This window comes from Oikopleura dioica, chromosome XSR (assembly GCF_907165135.1).
Source record: "Oikopleura dioica chromosome XSR, OKI2018_I68_1.0, whole genome shotgun sequence".
Lineage (NCBI taxonomy): Eukaryota > Metazoa > Chordata > Appendicularia > Copelata > Oikopleuridae > Oikopleura > Oikopleura dioica.
In genome coordinates, this window is record NC_137294.1 from 2,101,624 (window position 1) to 2,119,488 (window position 17,865).

The window sequence follows — 17,865 nt, forward strand, 5'->3', positions numbered from 1 at the left end:
TTCTTAGTAAGAACTACAAACCGAACCAAATAGACAAAACTTTCAGCCATAATCACAATTGATAAAAGAACGACACCGTATTTTGTCAGAGTTTTGGGGTTTGTATTTAACAAAATATATTTTTACAGTGGCAGTTCAGCTTTTCAAGAATTTTCCGTTTCGTGTGTCAAAGTTGGAATGTTCGCAAAGCTGGAATAAATATGAACTTGAAGTTGTCGACCTGGGGCCGTTTGGCTAGTTTGTAGAGGTAGAAGGTGTTTTTTATAAACATTTACAGTTGGTAGGGTCATCGGTTGATAGTTCCTTCTATGGTCGGTCTTCAGTAGATAGGCGCGGGCAAAGAGTACTCGTTTGGCTCGACTTCAAGTGTCATTTTAGAAGCAAACTCGAGACGCTGGAGCATGAGGAGCAGTGGATCACCGTCGATGCGGCGCAGTCCACAGTCAGCCGCACTCAGCTGATCAAAGACAAAGTCGTTCTTCCACTCAAAGCTAAAAGAAACGATTAATTAAGCTCGTGATTCGACATGTTAAATGTCAAAGGGCCGTTAAATTAATATCTATAATAGCGGGCAACACATTCTCAGGATCGTTTCCGCTTAGATGCGAAAGTAGTTTTTAATCACTTACTTGTTTTTTATCCAATTGACGATGTCGAACCAGTCTTGTCCTTTGTCTCCATATTCTCTCACCCCCTCAATGATCGCCGCAAGCATGTAAGGCCTGAGTCGCTGATTCCACAGCCGAACAAACCAATTCTGGAATTCGCTCGCATTCCAGGGGCAAGTCTCGTACCAAGCGGATCCTAAAAGTATGGCGTTAATCCCGTTCCGATTTTCGCTAATTCAGTACCTATTTTTGCCTGGGAATTCTTGTAGGTGATAAGCATCATATTTATCTTTTCATGGAGATTCTCAAGGAACTTGATCTGGTTGTTGACGGAACGGCGGGCCTTGACTGGACCGTGCATGACGACATGATTTGCGTATTTCATTCGCAACTTCATGGCTAAATCAGCACCCCCGCAAACCATTTGAACAACACTAAAGAGGAGGGTTAGTTAAATTCTACAAAGCAGCATTCTATTAAACTATCGTTCTTCGGAAGCGCTCAATCCACGGGGCAATACACAAGCTCCGCCGCGATATCATAACTCGATTTATAGCGCGCGGTGCACATCAAAAGACCGTATTTTAGAAAGAAAAATGTCAAAAGAACTCACTGAAATATTTCGGCGCACTCAGCGGAAACTTCGTTCTCCTTTCCGATTGCCACTACGATCGGTGTCTTCCCCGCGATCGTAAAGTCTTCAGAAGATCCTGCTGCTCGACTAGGGCGATATCAACGATGAGGATGATTGGCCGATCTTGCTCAGCTTCTGGTTCGTCGGAAAGCGGCTCAAACAGCGCTTGCAGGGCTTCCATGTCCTTGACAATGCCAGCTGTTTTGATTGCATGGTGGGGAATGTCCTTGGATGCCTCAACAGATAGTTCCTGACAGGCGAGAATCTGTGCGATTCGGCGAGCAAGATCTTTCTTGCTATCAGCTGCAGTTCCAGAAATGAGAATGCGACGAGACTCGATTGCAGCGTCGAATATTTGAGAAGCTTTGCTCAAGTGAATCGCCTCGTTGAGAGCAATTGCAGCGGCGAAGCTAACCCGAACACAAGCACTTCCATTGTTGACCTGGAAATATTCGTTAAATCAGAGACAAGGAAACAATTGATTCAATCAACCGCCGTTTACATGAACTTTTCAAACTCACCTCAGTTTTGACGATCGATTGCGCTGTCAGTCCAAACGATTTTTCGTCCATTTGTTTCAAATACTCTTCGAAGACAACGTGGATTTCCGCTTCGACATCGTCGACGTCATCCGTCGACAAGTGGCCGATGACGCGTTTGTCGTCGCTGAAGGTTTCAAGATAGACTGGTACTTTCTTGTCGTCACTGTCGGAGGAGAGATTCTTCATCGAGGAAAGCGTCCCGTTTGCGAATGAGGAGCGATTGCAAATGTTTCCGTTAGAGTTCTTTAGCAGATCACGCTCTTCTCGTAGAGCCTTAGAGTAAATATTTTGGAAAAAGATTATTTCATCGTAAAAATACCTGAAGCTCCTCAAGCAGCTGATCTCTTTCGTGTTGATACGAAAGCGCAGCCAGGCGAACATCGGTCAGTCTTCTGTCCGATTCCTTCAGTTTCTGGTCCTTTTCTTTGATAATATTCTTCATTTCATCGACAGACTCGTTGGTCTCGGAAGTATTGATGGACTCGTCGTCATCTATGATGCCCAGCACTTCGCCGCAAGAAGAGCGCGATGCAGATGGATACTTGCTCGATCGGCTTTTGCCAAAAGCAGAACGAAATGAATCGCGCAGCTGAAATAAATTTGTCAAACTCACTCAATCGAAATATTATTTTTTCTGGCAGTGTGAAATGCGCCCCGTTTTGTTTATATTATTTTGGATCCCACGAAGTCGAAATTTTTCAGAAAAAGAAAAGTTTCTCACAAAAAAAGATTTTACATGGAATGATTGTCGATGAGAAAATAATATTAACCTGTCGACGCATGGACGTCTTTCGCCCTAACGTGGACTCAAACGACGTTGAGCTGAGCGGTTCATCAACCATTGAAACGGGCCTTTTATCGTGCTATATCAAAATGTTGAAATTTTGTTTCTCTATTTGTTGATTTCTCGATTTAATTTTTCAGAAATCTTGTAATCCGAATATTTCTCTCACTATTTGAAAAAAGTGGGTATCGATTCGGATTGGGAGAAAAAAGCGCGAAATTAAAGATTTTGTACGATAAAACTTTCGATTCACATCTGTCAGAGAGATGCACGCATTTCGCCCTGGGCATGCATTTTCTGATTCTCAACTGTCGAGTTGAAACTTACCCAGTTCTTTCGATCGTTGCGTTTGCGCAGCTCTTCGAAGCTGTTGCTGCTCGAGTTGGACGCGTGGGACGAGATCGAGGTCATGCTCTCGGCGGGCACAACTTTTTCGGTCATTGTGGGCGAGTTGACGGCCGCTTCCTTCTTCGACTCTTTACATGCGCTCGTTTCAACTGATTCTGCGTTTGTCTCTGTGATGGTGTCGTCCTTTTCGTTGGTGTTCTTGCTTTCTGGCGAAGAGATTCGGAATTTCTGCAGTTGCTGCTCGAATGCGGCGCACACAGTTTGCTGAAAGAATGTTACTTTCAATTCACACACAAAAAGCGAAGAAAAAAGGGATGAAAGGACCCTCGAAAAAGGGATGAATAGAGTCCCTACGCAGATCGATGATTTTGAATGAACCTAGGAACCAGCAAGTTTGAGAACTCGAGGGGATTGTTTTCAGAGCATTTTCCAACAGCTGATCATGTGAGATCATTGTTATTGTGACGCTCCAAGTCCGGCTAGAGGGGGCAGAGCCTAAGCCGTTTGAAATCGAGAGGACTCGAGTTTCCTTCGTCAAAGGCGGATTCGGGAAATTGCCTCGTGCTCGAGCCACTTGAAAAGACAATTGTATTCGAATGCGAGTTAGCCGAGCTGACATAACGAGCTCTGATTGTGGCGAATTTGGGAATACAAGCAATAAAAACATTTTTTTTTGTTTTTTTGGGTGTCAATGTCAATCTGTATTTGGATTGTGCAAATGGAGCTTGCGAGTTCAAGGGCGTACGAATTGCGATTGCACTTTTTTGAAGCAGATCAAACAACGGAAAGCCACGCTTTTGGAAGAATGAGGAATTGTTATGGCTTCAGCATTTCGAATGCTGAGGCTTACATTCTGCGCGCAAGATCGATTACAGTCAAATTGACATAACGGCAGCGTCAAACTGTCCGCGAAACGTTAAAACACCCGCTTTGAATATCGATTTTGAGTTAAACTCGGAAGTTACCTTCGCTTTTCGGATTGAGGCCGATCGCTCCAGTGTGCCTAAATTGGCGCTGAATTTGCGCGATTTACTCGGCTTCAACGCCACGGCGGAGTCGTCCTTTGGAAGTGTACTGTCCGATTTGGTGGTTTTGGACCGCCTTGGAAGGGGCATGGTACTGTAGTTCGGCTTTCCTCGACTCAAAGAAGGAAGACTTCTCCGCCGCTGGACCTTGGCAGCTCTCTGCTCTTCAGAAGCGGAACTAGACGAGCCCTTCCGTATGGAATTCACTCTCTGCAAAAGTCTCTGTGGAGAAATATCCATCTTCTTTCTTTAATCAAAATCTCTTGCTGTTGTTTTTTATTATTTCCGTCGAAAATTTCAAAATATGGAATTTTAATTTTATCTGTCTCCTTTCTGGTCAAGTATCGGAGAACAAGCGCTGGGGCAGTCGGAAACCGCCCTCGAGCGCCCCCGCCTGAGTAGCGCGTTTCCGTCAAATTTATACGCTCAAGCGAAAAATTTTTTTATCACTGGACCGTTCTCGACATCAACGATGATAACGATCGTCAGGCTGATAAGGCAGTAAGTACATGTGTTCTCAGGAGTTTGTTTTTACTGGAAAAGGAAAGATAATGATTTCGCGCTTCCTCTACAATTTCTCACGAGGCTTTGCTCTGACTGATTGAAAAAGCTACTAAAGTAAGTAGGAAACGCAGAATTCGAGACCGCTGGAAACAAACGAACTTAGAAGGCGATGTTGTCAAAGGAATAGTTGATCAATCAAATTTAAGAATTAAGCTGTCGTTCCCGTCCCAAATCGTAGCTTTTGACACCTTGATAGGTCGTCCAGTTCATGGCGGATTTCTTCCGGGCCCTTTGGTCTAATCAAGGATAATAGGACCCCTATCTAGGTGGCCTCGAATCACGTCGGACTTGGCACCGGGCCGACGACGGTGGGTCTACGTGTGAATTATCATAGCAATGGCTTCGTTCGTTAATCGACTGCTCTACTGTACATGTGCATTTCTAACTGTAGCTCGAGTGTTTGAAAAGGACACGAGCTGCTGCCCCTTTCCCAAAGGCGATTATTTAGATAAACTCTCAATCTTCTGTCAAAATTGAAGGGCATTCAATTAAACAACATTACAAATTGAATTACACTTTGCAGCTTCAAAATTACTGTAGGAAGGGAAAACTGGATTCTGTTAGTTTTAAAAATCGGGTAGCATGTTTGTTTTAACTTGCCCGTGAACATCACTCGACCGGAAAAGCAAACTTCGCTGCCCTTTTTTGCAATTTCAATATTAGACAGATAAACACGCAACATCCCAATTAACAATGACGCTCAACCTTGATAGCGAGAGTAAAGTGCAAAACGAACCCTCAAGCTTGGAAAGTCCGTTTATCAAAGTCGGCGGCTTGACCGGCTTTGTGTATTGTCCCCTAGTTTTCCTGACAAAAGAGAAAGGACATGCTTGCTCGTCATGATCGCGGCTTGAGATCAATCCCCCTCGAACCGTACTCGAACAAAATACATTATCCGTTTTTATCAATTTTAACCTCTCCGCGTGGCGCCCCTCTTATACAATAGAAGAAAAAAATCAGCATAATTACAGAGCGAGCTCCTAGGTTCGCATCGATCGTAATTTTCGTCGATTGAGCCCTTTCATGTTCCTCCTCTTAGCGGTCGCTTTTCAACGCGAGTAATTACGGGACTTACGTTTTGTTCGAGCTGACGTTCTTTTGAGTTTATCTGCTCCTGAAGCTGCGATATTTTGGACTCGTAGTTCTCCAAATAGTTCCGGAGGCGGAAAATCTAAATAATTACAGTAAGCTATCGCTCATTAGAATCCAATTGAATAGTAAAATAAAAACTCTGCAGCTGAATAACTCCGCAAGCACCTGTCTAACAGGTAGATAGGGCTCTGTTAGCAAGCGGTGTTATCAGCTGATAAGACAATTTTTTAGAGCGCTTGAATCTGACTGTAACTCTGGCTCACCTCTTCTCTGTCTTCTGGATTTGAGTACAAGCTCACGCGAGATCCCTTGTAAAGTGAAGCGTCGTTTTCACCTAAACACGTTGACGATGTCTGGATATGCCCTGTTTCCGCTGTTATAAATTTCAAGCACACTTGCGGACAGTTTTTCGCGAGATAAAGATGCTTTCAAAATCAAGACAGGTATTATGAGAGACAATAATAGCTAATTATGAGATTGGTATTCATTCTATCGACAATTATTTTGATTAGATTATGTATACTTGCTTAACATTGATAAACATGCAGTTTATCAGAGCTGAAGCCCTGTTGGTGGCTCCCAGCTGAACATCTGGGCGATATTCTCATGCATTCACAAGGGCACGTTCTCTGATATTGCCAAATTCCGATGTTGAAAGCAGCGATGTTGAGAGTCAGGATTCTCTTACCTTTGAGATTTTGCGATGAGAAGGATCGACCGTAGTTTCGAGGCATTGACTGGTAGTAAGGATAGCGCACAGAAGGCGAGACTGTCGGATTGTTACTCTCCGTTTTTCTCAATGAATGAAAGTCCCTGAGAATTGGTCAGTTTTGAAAATATTAGAGTGATAAATTTCAACTGAAAATTTTCTCTGGTTTATGAAAAACTCGGAGCGTTTCTCACAAAAAAGACGCGATTTTTAATCACAAGGTAAAACTTCAAAGGTCATCTAGTAGCTACCAATTTTGCCTTACCGTTTAGCGTGGAAAGAGCGTCGTTGTTGAGATCGATTAGGAAGAAGGGACTTTCTCTCGTAAGTGGTGTCAGAATGAACTGATTCTGGTGGAGTGGAAATCAATCGCCGGAGAGGACTCTTCTTTTCGCGCAGAATACCTTGATTTGGCCGAGGGAGGATAGAACAAGAGCTGTCTGATGAATTCTCCGCTTGGATGGCGATTTTCTCTTCATGAACACTGAGAGATTTCGTCTTTGCCAGCCTAGCAGCAACTTTCGATGACCCGAGCCGTTTCCTCTCCATTTCTGAAAGAAAATATCAATTTCAGCTCAATGCCCTGTTCAGAGCGGTGTGGGGAGATCTCATTCGTGTATAATAAAAAGAATGATTGACCAATCTAGCCAAGTTCAAAGATAAACTAAACTCACCAGGATCGCCAGTCGGACTACGAGGATTCGTCGAGCCGCTGGAGCAAGAAATTTCATCCGTAAGAACATCCTCATCTGGAGAAGAGAAGTCATCCGGGTCCCATCTGAAAAGTCGGATTAGTTGAAAATTATCAAATTAGATTTTCTCTGACCCTAGAATTGAGAGAGAGAGGCGGTGTATCTTGATGTCCGATTTAGAGAGTCTCTTTGAAAGCCGTCCCCGTTTGAATGGGGACTGGGCAGTAAAGCACTTGAAAAGCATAGACAAAATTGTGTTCTGTCTTGTATCGGTTGGTTATTTTTTGTGAATGAGCTTGTGAATGAAGGAAAAAAATATAGCTGCCGAAGACCAAGCAGGGTGGCCCGGTGATAACGCTACTAAAAGACAGCGGGAAAAAGAGAAGTCTGACGTATTCCTCCTCTCGTATCGTTACTTCAAAGGAGTGAAAAATCCCTTGATTCTTGTATTAGTGTCTCGTTTTTATTAATAAATATGGGATAAATCTTAGCTCGTACCTGTAATATTTCGCCCATTTGATAGTGTTCTCTAAGTGAAGCTGTGCTCCAGAGAAACTGATTCTAATACCTAGCGTGCTCATGCTTCTAACATTTGCAAGTTCTCTTTGAAATTATAAAAGTGGCTGATCGGCGAGCGATCTGACTCGCCGCTGAGCGTCAAAACTAGGCTCAGTCTGGACTTGAACATGCCAAAAACTGTCCACAGAATAGCTTAATTTCCTTTCCTCTGACCGCACTGGAAAATGCGGCTTTAAATCTCAATTAGCGCCTACCCGCAGGAATATGCTAAGACTGATATTGAATCCTTAAATCAACGTAGTAATTTGACATAAAACTGAAACCTTTGGCAAAGAAGCAAGGCAAAATTCAGCATTTTCTCTGCTTTTCATTTGGAAGCAAATAATTCCAAATCAATGATGAGTTGGAGCTAAGTTGGAAACCAGCGCTTTTAGTGGTTACATCAGAGTCTCTCTCTTGTCAATATTTTATTTCTTTTCTTGAACCGCCTCTTTGCTCAATACTCAATAAATGCTTACCTTTCGAGTCGCTGGAGTAGATCACTACGTTCCATCGCCCGTCGGACAGCACTCAACGCCGGATCGTCTACTTGGACATCATCTAAGTCCATTTCCCCGCTTTCAGAAATTCGAGGAGTCGTGTACGAACAAAACAGTGAGTTTGGTCGAGGTCTTGGACGCGCTCTCGGTGATCGCGTTTGAACATCTTTTAATGCTTCGTACGATTTCGTTCTAGCGATATTCGATTGAAAAGATTCCACCATCAGAGAAATCTGTGATGCAGTATCGGAAGCTGTAGGCGAAGTTGCAGACTTGAAACAATCATCGTCATCATCGTCGTTGAGGTACTCGTTGTTGTCTCCATTTTTGACCGGGGACTCTTTGATAAAAGACTTCGTATCGGATAAGCATGACGATGCAGATGTGTCTGGGCGGTCGGAGCCCTCCTCTATCGTTTCTTTGGAGATTTCTTTGACGGAGAGATTCAAGTCGATTTCTTCGTCGACGACCATTTCGTCACCGACGAGGTCGATGATGCTAATTTTTGACGACATTGACGGATTTCGAGCCATATTAGACGCTATTGAACTTGACGTGCTGGGCTTTCGTTCTTTTTGTACAAGAACAAGGCTCTTTGGGCGAGCTCTTGTTGTAGAATCTTCGGAGAGGACAGAATTTTTGGGTGGAAGATCTGGGGGAGTTTCATTAGATGGCGACTCGATATCGATCAGTGCAGGATTAACTTGAGGATCTTCTTGGTCAACTTCTGGCACATTTCGCTTGATTTTAGGGTTACTCGCTGGAAATTGCGACGATAATTTTTAGGCACTTTTGGCGAGAATAAATTTCCAATTGACCGGCGCTCCGTTCCCGTTTGCGTTTGCTCTTTTTCAGTAGCGACTGGTTTTTCAGGCTTGATGTCGAGCTGTGGTTTCGAAACTTTCATTTGCTTCCGTCCAAATTTAGGCGACATTTGTGAAAGCTTCGAGAAAGTCGAAGCGATTTTTGACTTTCCATCTCCCTTTGAAGGAGCAGTTTTAGGACTTGTAGGAAGGTTCTTTGTAGGTGGTTCAGGAGATTTATCGCTTGTAGATGTGCTTCTTTGAGGTAATGGCGGCGGCTCGACTTTCTTCGTCGCCGTTTCTTGAGGTCGCGCATCAGATTCTTTCAGAGTTTTCGGTTTCCTTAGATTGGACGGCCTGGTTGAGCTCGATTGCGAAAGTCTTCGTACGATTTGCTGGGAGGAAGTTGATGCTGGGGCAGGTGCAGCTGGGGCTACCCTACTCTCTGATTTGGAGGCGGAGACGTAAGGCAGTCGGGTCCCATGGGGCACTTCGGAGGCAGCTTTGGCAGTTGGGCTTTTGATTCCTGTTTTGAAAGTTGGTGGCCTAATACGCGATGAAGACATAGAAGAGGACTCGGTTGATAATCTTGAAGAAGTCGTCATCATTTCTGTTGTCTCCTTCTTCATTCTTGTTGATTTCAGGGGGAGGGAGGTAGGTTTTTGGATTTGACTTGTGCGAGCAGTTTGTTTTGCAGGCGTTTGCTTTTCAGGCAACTTGGGTGGCACTGGTTCAGCAGGGTCTACTGATAACTTTGAAGTTGTGCGCTGCGGCGGAGCTGGCGCGGTCTTTGGGCGGACCAGCCCCTTTGTTGACTTTGTCAGTTTTGAGGGAGTAGAGCAAGTCGAACTTTTACTCGTACCGACTGCAGATCGTCTCGGTGGTTTAGATGCATTTGTCGATGCTACCGAGGATGCGCGGGATGAGTTGGAGGCAGATCGCGGTCTCGGAGGCTTCTTTTCTATTTTCTCTCGCATCTCCGGCTCTAAAAAGATGATAAAAAACGAATGCAAAAAATAAGGAATCTACCTAAGTTAAAGCGTACTCTACTCATTTGAGGGAATATTGCGATTCCAAGTTCAATTACGCGTCCATAATTTTAATCTATGGCGCACTAGGGAATTCCTACTCGATGATTACTCGTCATTAAAAGTAGTTCACCGCAAAATGGAGTCCAGTGGATTCTCTACGAATACAAATATGGTATCTGTAAATCATTGCCTCCTTTTTCGGCGGGGTTTAACATGTTCTCAGATCTTCTGAGACATTAAAGATTTACGGATACTATCTGAGCAATTATTGATCTCAATCATGAGGCCAATGGTCGTGTGCCTAACTACGAGCCCTGCCCTCTAACGTAAATGAGATGTTGGGTTCATAGGCGGGAGGAATTAGACAAAACCAGCCACTTATCCGTATCGATTTAACTCGACCAACATCTGGCCTTCCAAAACTCTCCTGATAACTAACTGATCCTCCAGTAAGATCGTGACAGAAGCTGACCACCCAGTCAAGCTTATTCGAGCGATAATATGGATGGAACTTACCGCTGGGAGTTGTCGGTGTCTTGCTCGGTCGCTGGAAGCCAAAGCCGGACTTTGGATTAGCCTTTGGCTGCCCAACTTTGGATTCGCTAGCTGCACCTCTGTCGGGAGTACTTTTTACGGCACTGGGGAGATTTCGCTTTGGTAGTCGACTCATCGTCCTAAATAGCATTTGTTATGACAAGATCTTGAGTTATTAATCAATTTCCAAAACATGAGCACTTGAACGCATATTCTGCCACTGGAGTGTTTTGGCAAGCGCTCAAATCTAGTACCGGGCAGCGACTCACGAGGAATACTCGAACATGGAAATGCCGCTGCTCAACAAAGAGAAACATTTTCGTTGAATACTCAGAATTAACGAGTGAAATTGTGTCAATTGTTGAAATTATATTTGAAAATAGACTTTAATATGTAATACTCACGCATCAATCTCTCCTAGAATAAGATCTACTTCAATAAAAAACTGTTCGTCTGCCAAGTTATCTCTCATCGCTTCAGAAATTCGAAAATCAGCGAAAAAAGCGAAGAGTGTTTTTTGAGTTTGCTCCCAACTGTGTGCCCAGATTTTGGGCTGTAATTAATCCCGCTTATAGCAGATCGATGCGGGAGTGTTTTCAATTCCATCCCGCTACAATATCCTTAATCAGCTGGAGCTGCTCGCCTTGAAAGGCTCGAGCGCTTTGGGCACACAGGCCACGCTCGCATGGGCTCATTCGAGTCCCTTGGGAAGACCTTCAAGGGATTCCTAAATGTCAGGACCGACGGGTCGCATTGAATTTCGAGATTAATTTTTAATGCGCTCAATACCGAAAAATCGTATGCACGCTACGGTACTGGAAAGTCTTTTTAGTTTTTTACTTACAGTGATTTTCTGCTTGTTGGTATCTGTGGCGGTTTTATTTTTGTGATCGCTTGTTCTTTTCGTGTCTCTCGTGGCTAAATGAACCAAAATTAGATGTCAGCTTTGCCCCTGTGTGCCCGATAGGAAGATAGCCTCTTCCTTGATCTCATTGAAAAATAAAAATATTTTGGGCCCTTATCGCGGTGTCGTACTCGAGTCATAGCTGGTCCAGAGTTATCCAGAGTGGCCGACATTGCCTTCGTCAAAAGATCACAGTCCGTGAAACAACTACCTTTTGTCCCCAAGTGTGTTTGCGTTCGTGTACATATCCGGCCGCTCAACTAGAATGAGCACTTTCAATTACTTTATTTACCAGAACTCAAGTACTCTTCACAATTAAAGACAAGCTCCAACTACCGGCACGGTCACTGTTTGATGACTGTATATTTTTCACATACAATTTTTCTAAGTAAAAGTAAACCACTCTTTTATGTTAATAAACGGAAGTTAATTGTATTACCAAGAAAAGATTCATTTTCTCGAGTGGCCACTTGTGCAAGAAAGCGTTGAAATTAGGGTTTAGCGAGGGTGAGCACCTGGAGAAAACGCTAGAATAGGAGCGAATGGAACGTCCGAAGGTACTTGTGATCAACCAGGTCGAATTACAATGAGTGACTTCCGGCTGCGCGAGTGTAATCATGAGAATAAATTTAGAAATAAATGACTTTTACAAAGAATCAAAATATCGAATAGCGGATGCTCTTTGTCAAAAGCATTTATCAGAATCGAGAATTGGAAAATTCCGAAATTCCTTGTTTGGCATTTCTTGGACTAGGCGTGAGATTATCGTGCTGAGGCCTTTATCAACTGACCGCAATTGATGTGAGCTCGACCGCGAGAATGGGCGCAGGTTGGCTGCGTTCCTACTTTTTGCTCACTTTTGAAGAAATTTTAGGATTTCACGCGCCGTCGCGGTGAATTCGCCAAGGCAGTGCTCTTTGATGGTCCTGACTGGGATCACTTCTATCCGTTTCCGGATTATCCCGCGCAAAGAAAATAATAGGCAGAGGCGAAGGTAAGAACCATGAAAGAGCCGAAAAAGACTCTTGAGATCGAGGAAAAAATGACCAGGGCGAAAAACTCTCTGGAAATAATCAACTAGTTCTAACCTGTTGCTCAGTTCGAGGCTTCGCATTCTCTTTTTCTTCTTTGTATCGGGATAGGTTGTAGCAAAAAGCGAGGACTGCGTCTAAGTCACCGTCCAAAATTCCTAAATTTTCATTTTGAATATTCTCCGATCCCTTTATTTTCCTGCCTTCGAGTCCATCTGTTCGACATTGGATTTTTGAATATTTTAACACATTTTTGGAGACTCTTGTAGGGCCCTTATAAGGAAAATTATCGATTCGCGTGAAAAAAAAAACCGGACAGATTGGGCCCGGAAGAAATTCGCTGCGTTGAAATAGGTCAATAGCCGAAATTTTGATAGCAAATGAAGCTAATTTAGTATCGACGCGGCTCAGAGCGCAACACATGGCGTCTTTGATCCCTCTAAGCGAGGCAGACGGCTTCTCAAAATGAGAAATTGCATAGAGGGTTTTTAGTTATTCTCGAGTACTTCGTTCTGTCACGACCGTAAAACCTACTTTCTTTATTTGCTGGTGGTAAATAGAAAGCGTTCAAGATTTTCAATTTCGTCCAGTTAATCGCAATGAATTGAGTTTCAAAAAAAAAGTTGACAGGTATGGGCTTGTGTTTTGATCTAAGCGAGCAGGATGATCTCGGCTCTGTTGCTTCTCGCCAGCTGAGTTTTTAGTAAATTGGAAAACTCTGAGAGCGCACGGCAGCTGACTCGTCTAGATTATCCCGCACCGCCGAACATGAAAACGAGAAATCCCCATTCTGTGCCAAAAAAATAGCAACACTCCGTACGCCGACTTTCCTTATCCAATAAAACACCTAAAATATGGAAATCAAATCTCCACCGTCTTAGGTTTTCTATTTTGGCTTCGGATCAAACGGAGGAAAATGAATTCCCAGTACTCCATGATTACGGCTTTGCTTCTAGGGCGAGTTAAAGGGTGTGGTTCCTCATGGAATGTCAATTAGAGGCGCGAAAGAAATAGTTTTGCCTTCTTTGAAATCAACCTTCTTGAGCTAATGGCCAATTTCAATAAGGAGTTGAGATTCGAAATCCTAGCACCCCCCTTTCTTGTGCTCATTAGAAAGAGCGCAAAAAGTTACGCTAGAAAATAGTACTTTTAGAGGATGAATCCCCGAAAATGACGTCACGATGACTCATTGAAGTTCCAAAAGTCCAAAACTTTGCCACGCTCTCATTTTTTTTCTAGAAATGGAAAATTTGAGTTCGATACAGGAAAATGATCGTCTTGAGCCACTCTACCTGAAGAGCTACATATAAAAGATCCAACTCAAGAAAACTCTAGAACTAAAACTAGAAAATTTTTTTTTCTAGAGGTGGATCTTTCAAATGTAGCTCTTCAGGTAGAGTGGCTCAAGACGATCATTTTCCTGTATCGAACTCAAATTTTCCATTTCTAGAAAAAAAATGAGAGCGTGGCAAAGTTTTGGACTTTTGGAACTTCAATGAGTCATCGTGACGTCATTTTCGGGGATTCATCCTCTAAAAGTACTATTTTCTAGCGTAACTTTTTGCGCTCTTTCTAATGAGCACAAGAAAGGGGGGTGCTAGGATTTCGAATCTCAACTCCTTATTGAAATTGGCCAATCCAAACCCTTCAAATTTGGGATTTTCCCATCTGGATAAAAATGGTTTCTATTTTATTAAAATTGTAAACGCACGAAGATAAAAATAGCTTAGCATTAGGTTGCTGCTTGAGAAGTTCCCAAAGTCCCTTGTGGAAATACAAACTAACCTTGTTGACCTTTCAACTTCCCATGCACGTCTCTAATAATAGAATCTTCTTTTCTTTAGGCTCTTATTATTGTTTTACCCTGTTGTGGTCAAAACGGGGGGGTTGTTTAGGCGAAAGTTTGTTTCAAAATTTTCGAAAAGGCGCCATGTTCGAACTTACTCTGCAAAAAAGGACGGTGCGCGTAGAGGGCGCTGCTGCGTCCGAGTAACCCGACGATGACTCATTCCTCCACCGCCGCCAGTCACCATGACGGGCTGCACTACTACGAGCATGCTCATCACTCGTGTCAACCCTTTTTCTTACTCATTGTGGATGATTCTAGTAGGCTAATCATTCAGTTCATGCAAAGAATTAGTTTACATATTCTTACATAAAAAGAATCATAATCTCAGAATTATTAAATTGAGTGCATTTTGATCGGCAGTGATTTTCGAGACAGCTCAGACTGATCATTCAAGAATCCCCGTTCGCGCTGCTGATTTACGAGGCCTCGAAAAGGTGGAATGTGCTTGTTAAATATTCCGATTTTTGGAGGGACTCGTCGGACAGCGCCGAACAAGAACAAAAACATTTGGGCAATACATTAATCATCAGATGCATTAATAGACACCCCGCTGTCTGCCAGAATCAATACTGATTAGCAGTAATTAAGTAATCCTTAGTAGAAAATGAAATATTCAAGTGATTTGTGGTCCGATGCACGGACAACAAAGCTCTTAGCCATATTTGTACGGATAGGTGTCTACAGCTTTGCCGAAGCGCATTTTATGCACTGAGGCGGATTTGACAGAGTCATCTGGTGGCACTTGGTGCTCGAAAATGCGCGCCACCAGTGGTATCAGACAATGTCACCTGCTGCGAGGAGCGATAAATAAAGTCAAACCGACCGGTGCCTGGCCCCTGGCCAATAAGAGCACTCTTCAGCCCTTTATTCAAGAAGTGGATTATAACATGAAACAGCGACTCTGTTCACTAAATGGCAAGCCACTTAGATCCTTCGATTTTGCTCTTGAAAGTCGTGGGATATTTTCTAAGCGGTAGATCTACGCGGTTTCAAAGCTCCCCCAAATGGAATTATTTATTCATTTCTAAGCGGTCTAATTTGAATGTTCTGTGATTTGCGGATGGGATATATGATTCTTTCATTCGCTAATTAGGATCTTCCATCATCATAGTTGTCATTGATTATTGTTAGAACACGCGCGAGGCTTGATAAACGACTTAGGAAGTGCCCAGTTGGCACGGGTCTTTCAATACCAAATAAGCACCCACAAAGTTGAATAAATACCCCGATCCAGTGAAAACTTGAGGGACTCTGAGCGATGATTATCCGGATATAACATTGATTCAATAATTTGCATACCGTTTGGTGAGCAGTCAGCAAGGTCGCATCCGCGCTCGCTCAGCTGTTTCAAAACTGCGCGCACGTGATCCTCCGATGTTTCGTCGAGTTTACGGCGCGGTCGCTCCCCAGCTGATTCAAGGTTAGCGTGTGCATAAAATGCAAAAAAAGGAACCCGGAGAAAGTTAGTTTCGACCTACTTGTCAAATAGACGAGCTCGTCTAAGATGTCTAAATTGGAGAGGTCCACTCTTATGTCAGAGACGCGTCCAGACAGCTGTTCTTGAGCCCAGCTCGTGTAAATCTTAATAAAATCCGTCATCGGAGGAAAATGTATTTGTCCAGTGATCGCACACTGCCTTCTCTCTGTTGGACGAAACTTGTCCGTAAACAATGAGCAAGGGATGATGGATCAGAGGAGCCGACTCATTCAAATATTTGTCGGAAGAAGAGGGAGGGATCAGCCTTAGACCACCCCCTACCGCAAGATCGATTGCAGTTTCACCACAGGATCCGCCTTACTGTAAAAACTTGTGACCCCATGTGGGCCCATTTTAAACCTTTTTTATAGCCCGACATTTTCACAAGTAGTTTGATTTTAGTCTTGCGGGAAATTTACCTGTAGCATTCTCATGTTGTTCCTCTGTAGCATAAACTTCATTATCTTCTGTCTTCTCTCCCGTTCGCCATAATCTCTAACTAAAAACAAGTGTTTTGTCGCTGTCCATGCTGAAAATGGGGAAAATAGCAAAGTGCATGTGTATCATGTCACGTGTTAGCTTTTGTTGCATATTAGTGTGTTGATGCCAAGGATCGAATATTTAAATTTGGTTATTGCCAATAACTAACTGTTTAGGATGACCTTTGGGAAGCGCAAGTAAAGAAAAATTGGGCAAAGCAGGGGCCTTAGGGGAGGAAGAAAATCAAATTTCGTCCTTGGCTCGTGCTCGGATCACAAGCGCCGAGCATCTGGCGGATAAGCCCACTTTAGTTTTGATTATCTTTAACTTCAGATTCTGAGCTCTGCTCACAGGTGCGCATCTTTGACTCGCTGCAATTGTCTTCTGACAAGGCCGCGATCGTCAGGAGACAGCTCATTACAATCACTGCAATAAAATGCACCAGCTAAACCTATTAAATCTTGCAACGAAGATCAACAAAACCCAACTCCTTTCAAGCGTTGAAAGCTCTGAAATGAGCATCTTCTCCCTGGATATTCTGTGACTTACCAAGTCCGAGAAACAGTCGCTATTTTCAAATTTCTTCGGGCTAATTATTCTTCTGGCATATCTCTATTTTACTTCCGGTATCTCTCATTCAAAAGTCGCTTATCAGTTTGGATCTTTTCGTATTCCGGGAAGCGAAAAAGTAAAGTCGACAGTGGCACAGTCGTGTTTTCCCGCGACGTGAGCGCCACCCGCGCGCACTCCGAAAAGGGTTTAGCAGCGCTTTTCACAATTTCTGGAGCGTTTTTGAACCCTCCTTTTGTGTGCCCTGCTTTGCCGGGGAAAGACTTATTAGTTTGAGACTATAAACCTTTTTATTATATATAGGCTGTCCGATTTACGAGTTCGCGCGGGGAGTCAATGCTATTTCAATGAGCGGAGTATGACTAGGTCTTAGCCCGAGGTCACTTGTCCACTGGAGAGCTTGAGCTCGAGCACACAATCATCAGATCGGATCGTTCAAGCACTCGATGCTTTATAGAGCTGAAAAGGGATGATAACAATCACCGTGCATAGTAATATTCGTAACACGTGGCTTGTACCATTCAGAATGGAGCTATTCTTACAACAACTTGAAAGAAGTGAAAAACTGTCAATCAAGAAGGCCTCAGAATTCGACGAGAGTGGATAAATATTGAGTCGCTTAATTAGAGCCTCGATTTACGATATTGCTTTGCTGGGGCTAGTTTCGAGCGTCTGATTTATAATCGCGATGGCTAAGTGCCACATATAAAGGTCAAGCGAGGTGGGTTTCGTCTGAAATGGCAAATTTGTCCCTTTGAGGTGAGTTTACGGCCTGCTACGATCATATTGGTGGGGAACTTTTATCACCTCAACATTTATCAATGGGAAGCACAACTGTCAAGCAGTTTCGTTTTTGTCGAAAAGATCAAATTTTCACTTTCACAAAATCATCCGCAATAAAAGCCCATTTAAAATTATAAAAGCATCGAGAAGATGAGCTAAAATGACACTTATTCATGAGCTTCTATTCTCATTTTCAGATTTGGCTTTGAAGTGATCAGGGAATGATTAAACAGGGCTGCAAGAGTTTCGCACGAGCAGTCGCGCGTTTCCAATCAATCAATGTCATTTTACGCGTGCACCGTAAATGTCGAGCCAGGAAGTTGCGTAAAAGAATAAAGCTTGGGACC

At 43.3% G+C, this 17,865-nt stretch overlaps 3 protein-coding genes across 5 annotated transcripts in view; all 3 read right to left on the reverse strand.

The window, feature by feature from the left end:
• Nucleotides 1-2,401, reverse strand: part of LOC145706879 (uncharacterized) — a 30,455-nt gene extending 28,054 nt beyond the window's left edge. For both annotated transcript variants that reach the window (XM_081784336.1, XM_081784337.1), the window contains exon 1: nt 2,398-2,401. The gene's annotated coding sequence lies outside the window, so the exon portion shown is untranslated. The remainder of the gene's footprint in view (nt 1-2,397) is intronic.
• LOC145706873 (uncharacterized) lies at nt 854-8,602 on the reverse strand. Its single transcript, XM_081784326.1, has 11 exons — nt 8,036-8,602; nt 6,981-7,084; nt 6,572-6,857; nt 6,286-6,410; nt 5,861-5,931; nt 5,581-5,676; nt 2,896-3,180; nt 2,104-2,373; nt 1,764-2,057; nt 1,222-1,684; nt 854-1,042 (listed from the first exon to the last, which is right to left on the reverse strand). The coding sequence occupies exons 1-10, from the start codon at nt 8,587-8,589 to the stop codon at nt 1,274-1,276; spliced, it is 2,496 nt and encodes an 831-aa protein (XP_081640452.1). The 5' UTR covers nt 8,590-8,602; the 3' UTR covers nt 854-1,042; nt 1,222-1,273.
• Nucleotides 8,603-8,706: 104 nt separating this feature from the next.
• LOC145706875 (uncharacterized) lies at nt 8,707-16,860 on the reverse strand. 2 transcript variants are annotated; one of them, XM_081784330.1, is made up of 8 exons: nt 16,715-16,860; nt 16,105-16,184; nt 15,687-15,789; nt 15,508-15,618; nt 12,417-12,517; nt 11,269-11,342; nt 10,407-10,564; nt 8,707-9,844 (listed from the first exon to the last, which is right to left on the reverse strand). In XM_081784330.1, exons 2-8 carry the CDS (start codon nt 16,144-16,146, stop codon nt 8,745-8,747), a joined length of 1,689 nt encoding a protein of 562 aa, XP_081640456.1. In that variant the 5' UTR covers nt 16,147-16,184; nt 16,715-16,860; the 3' UTR covers nt 8,707-8,744. The 2 variants fall into 2 exon arrangements, with proteins under 2 accessions (XP_081640456.1, XP_081640454.1); XM_081784328.1 differs by lacking the exon at nt 16,715-16,860 and having other exon boundaries at nt 16,105-16,216.
• Between the last annotated feature and the right edge of the window lie 1,005 nt (nt 16,861-17,865).

What these genes read in the sequence shown, in the direction of transcription:
- LOC145706873 (XM_081784326.1), bottom strand. Translation starts at nt 8,589, where the DNA reads ATGGCTCGAAATCCGTCAATGTCGTCAAAAATTAGCATCATCGACCTC. An exon ending in TAGTCCGACTGGCGATCCTG is followed by an intron (nt 6,858 to 6,980) that starts GTGAGTTTAGTT and finishes ATTTTCTTTCAG; the next exon opens with AAATGGAGAGGAAACGGCTC. An exon ending in GCAACGATCGAAAGAACTGG is followed by an intron (nt 2,374 to 2,895) that starts GTAAGTTTCAAC and finishes AATTTATTTCAG; the next exon opens with CTGCGCGATTCATTTCGTTC.
- LOC145706875 (XM_081784330.1), bottom strand. Translation starts at nt 16,146, where the DNA reads ATGAAGTTTATGCTACAGAGGAACAACATGAGAATGCTACAG. An exon ending in TGCTGACTGCTCACCAAACG is followed by an intron (nt 12,518 to 15,507) that starts GTATGCAAATTA and finishes ATGAAAATTTAG; the next exon opens with GAATTTTGGACGGTGACTTA. An exon ending in CCAACAAGCAGAAAATCACT is followed by an intron (nt 10,565 to 11,268) that starts GTAAGTAAAAAA and finishes AATGCTATTTAG; the next exon opens with GACGATGAGTCGACTACCAA.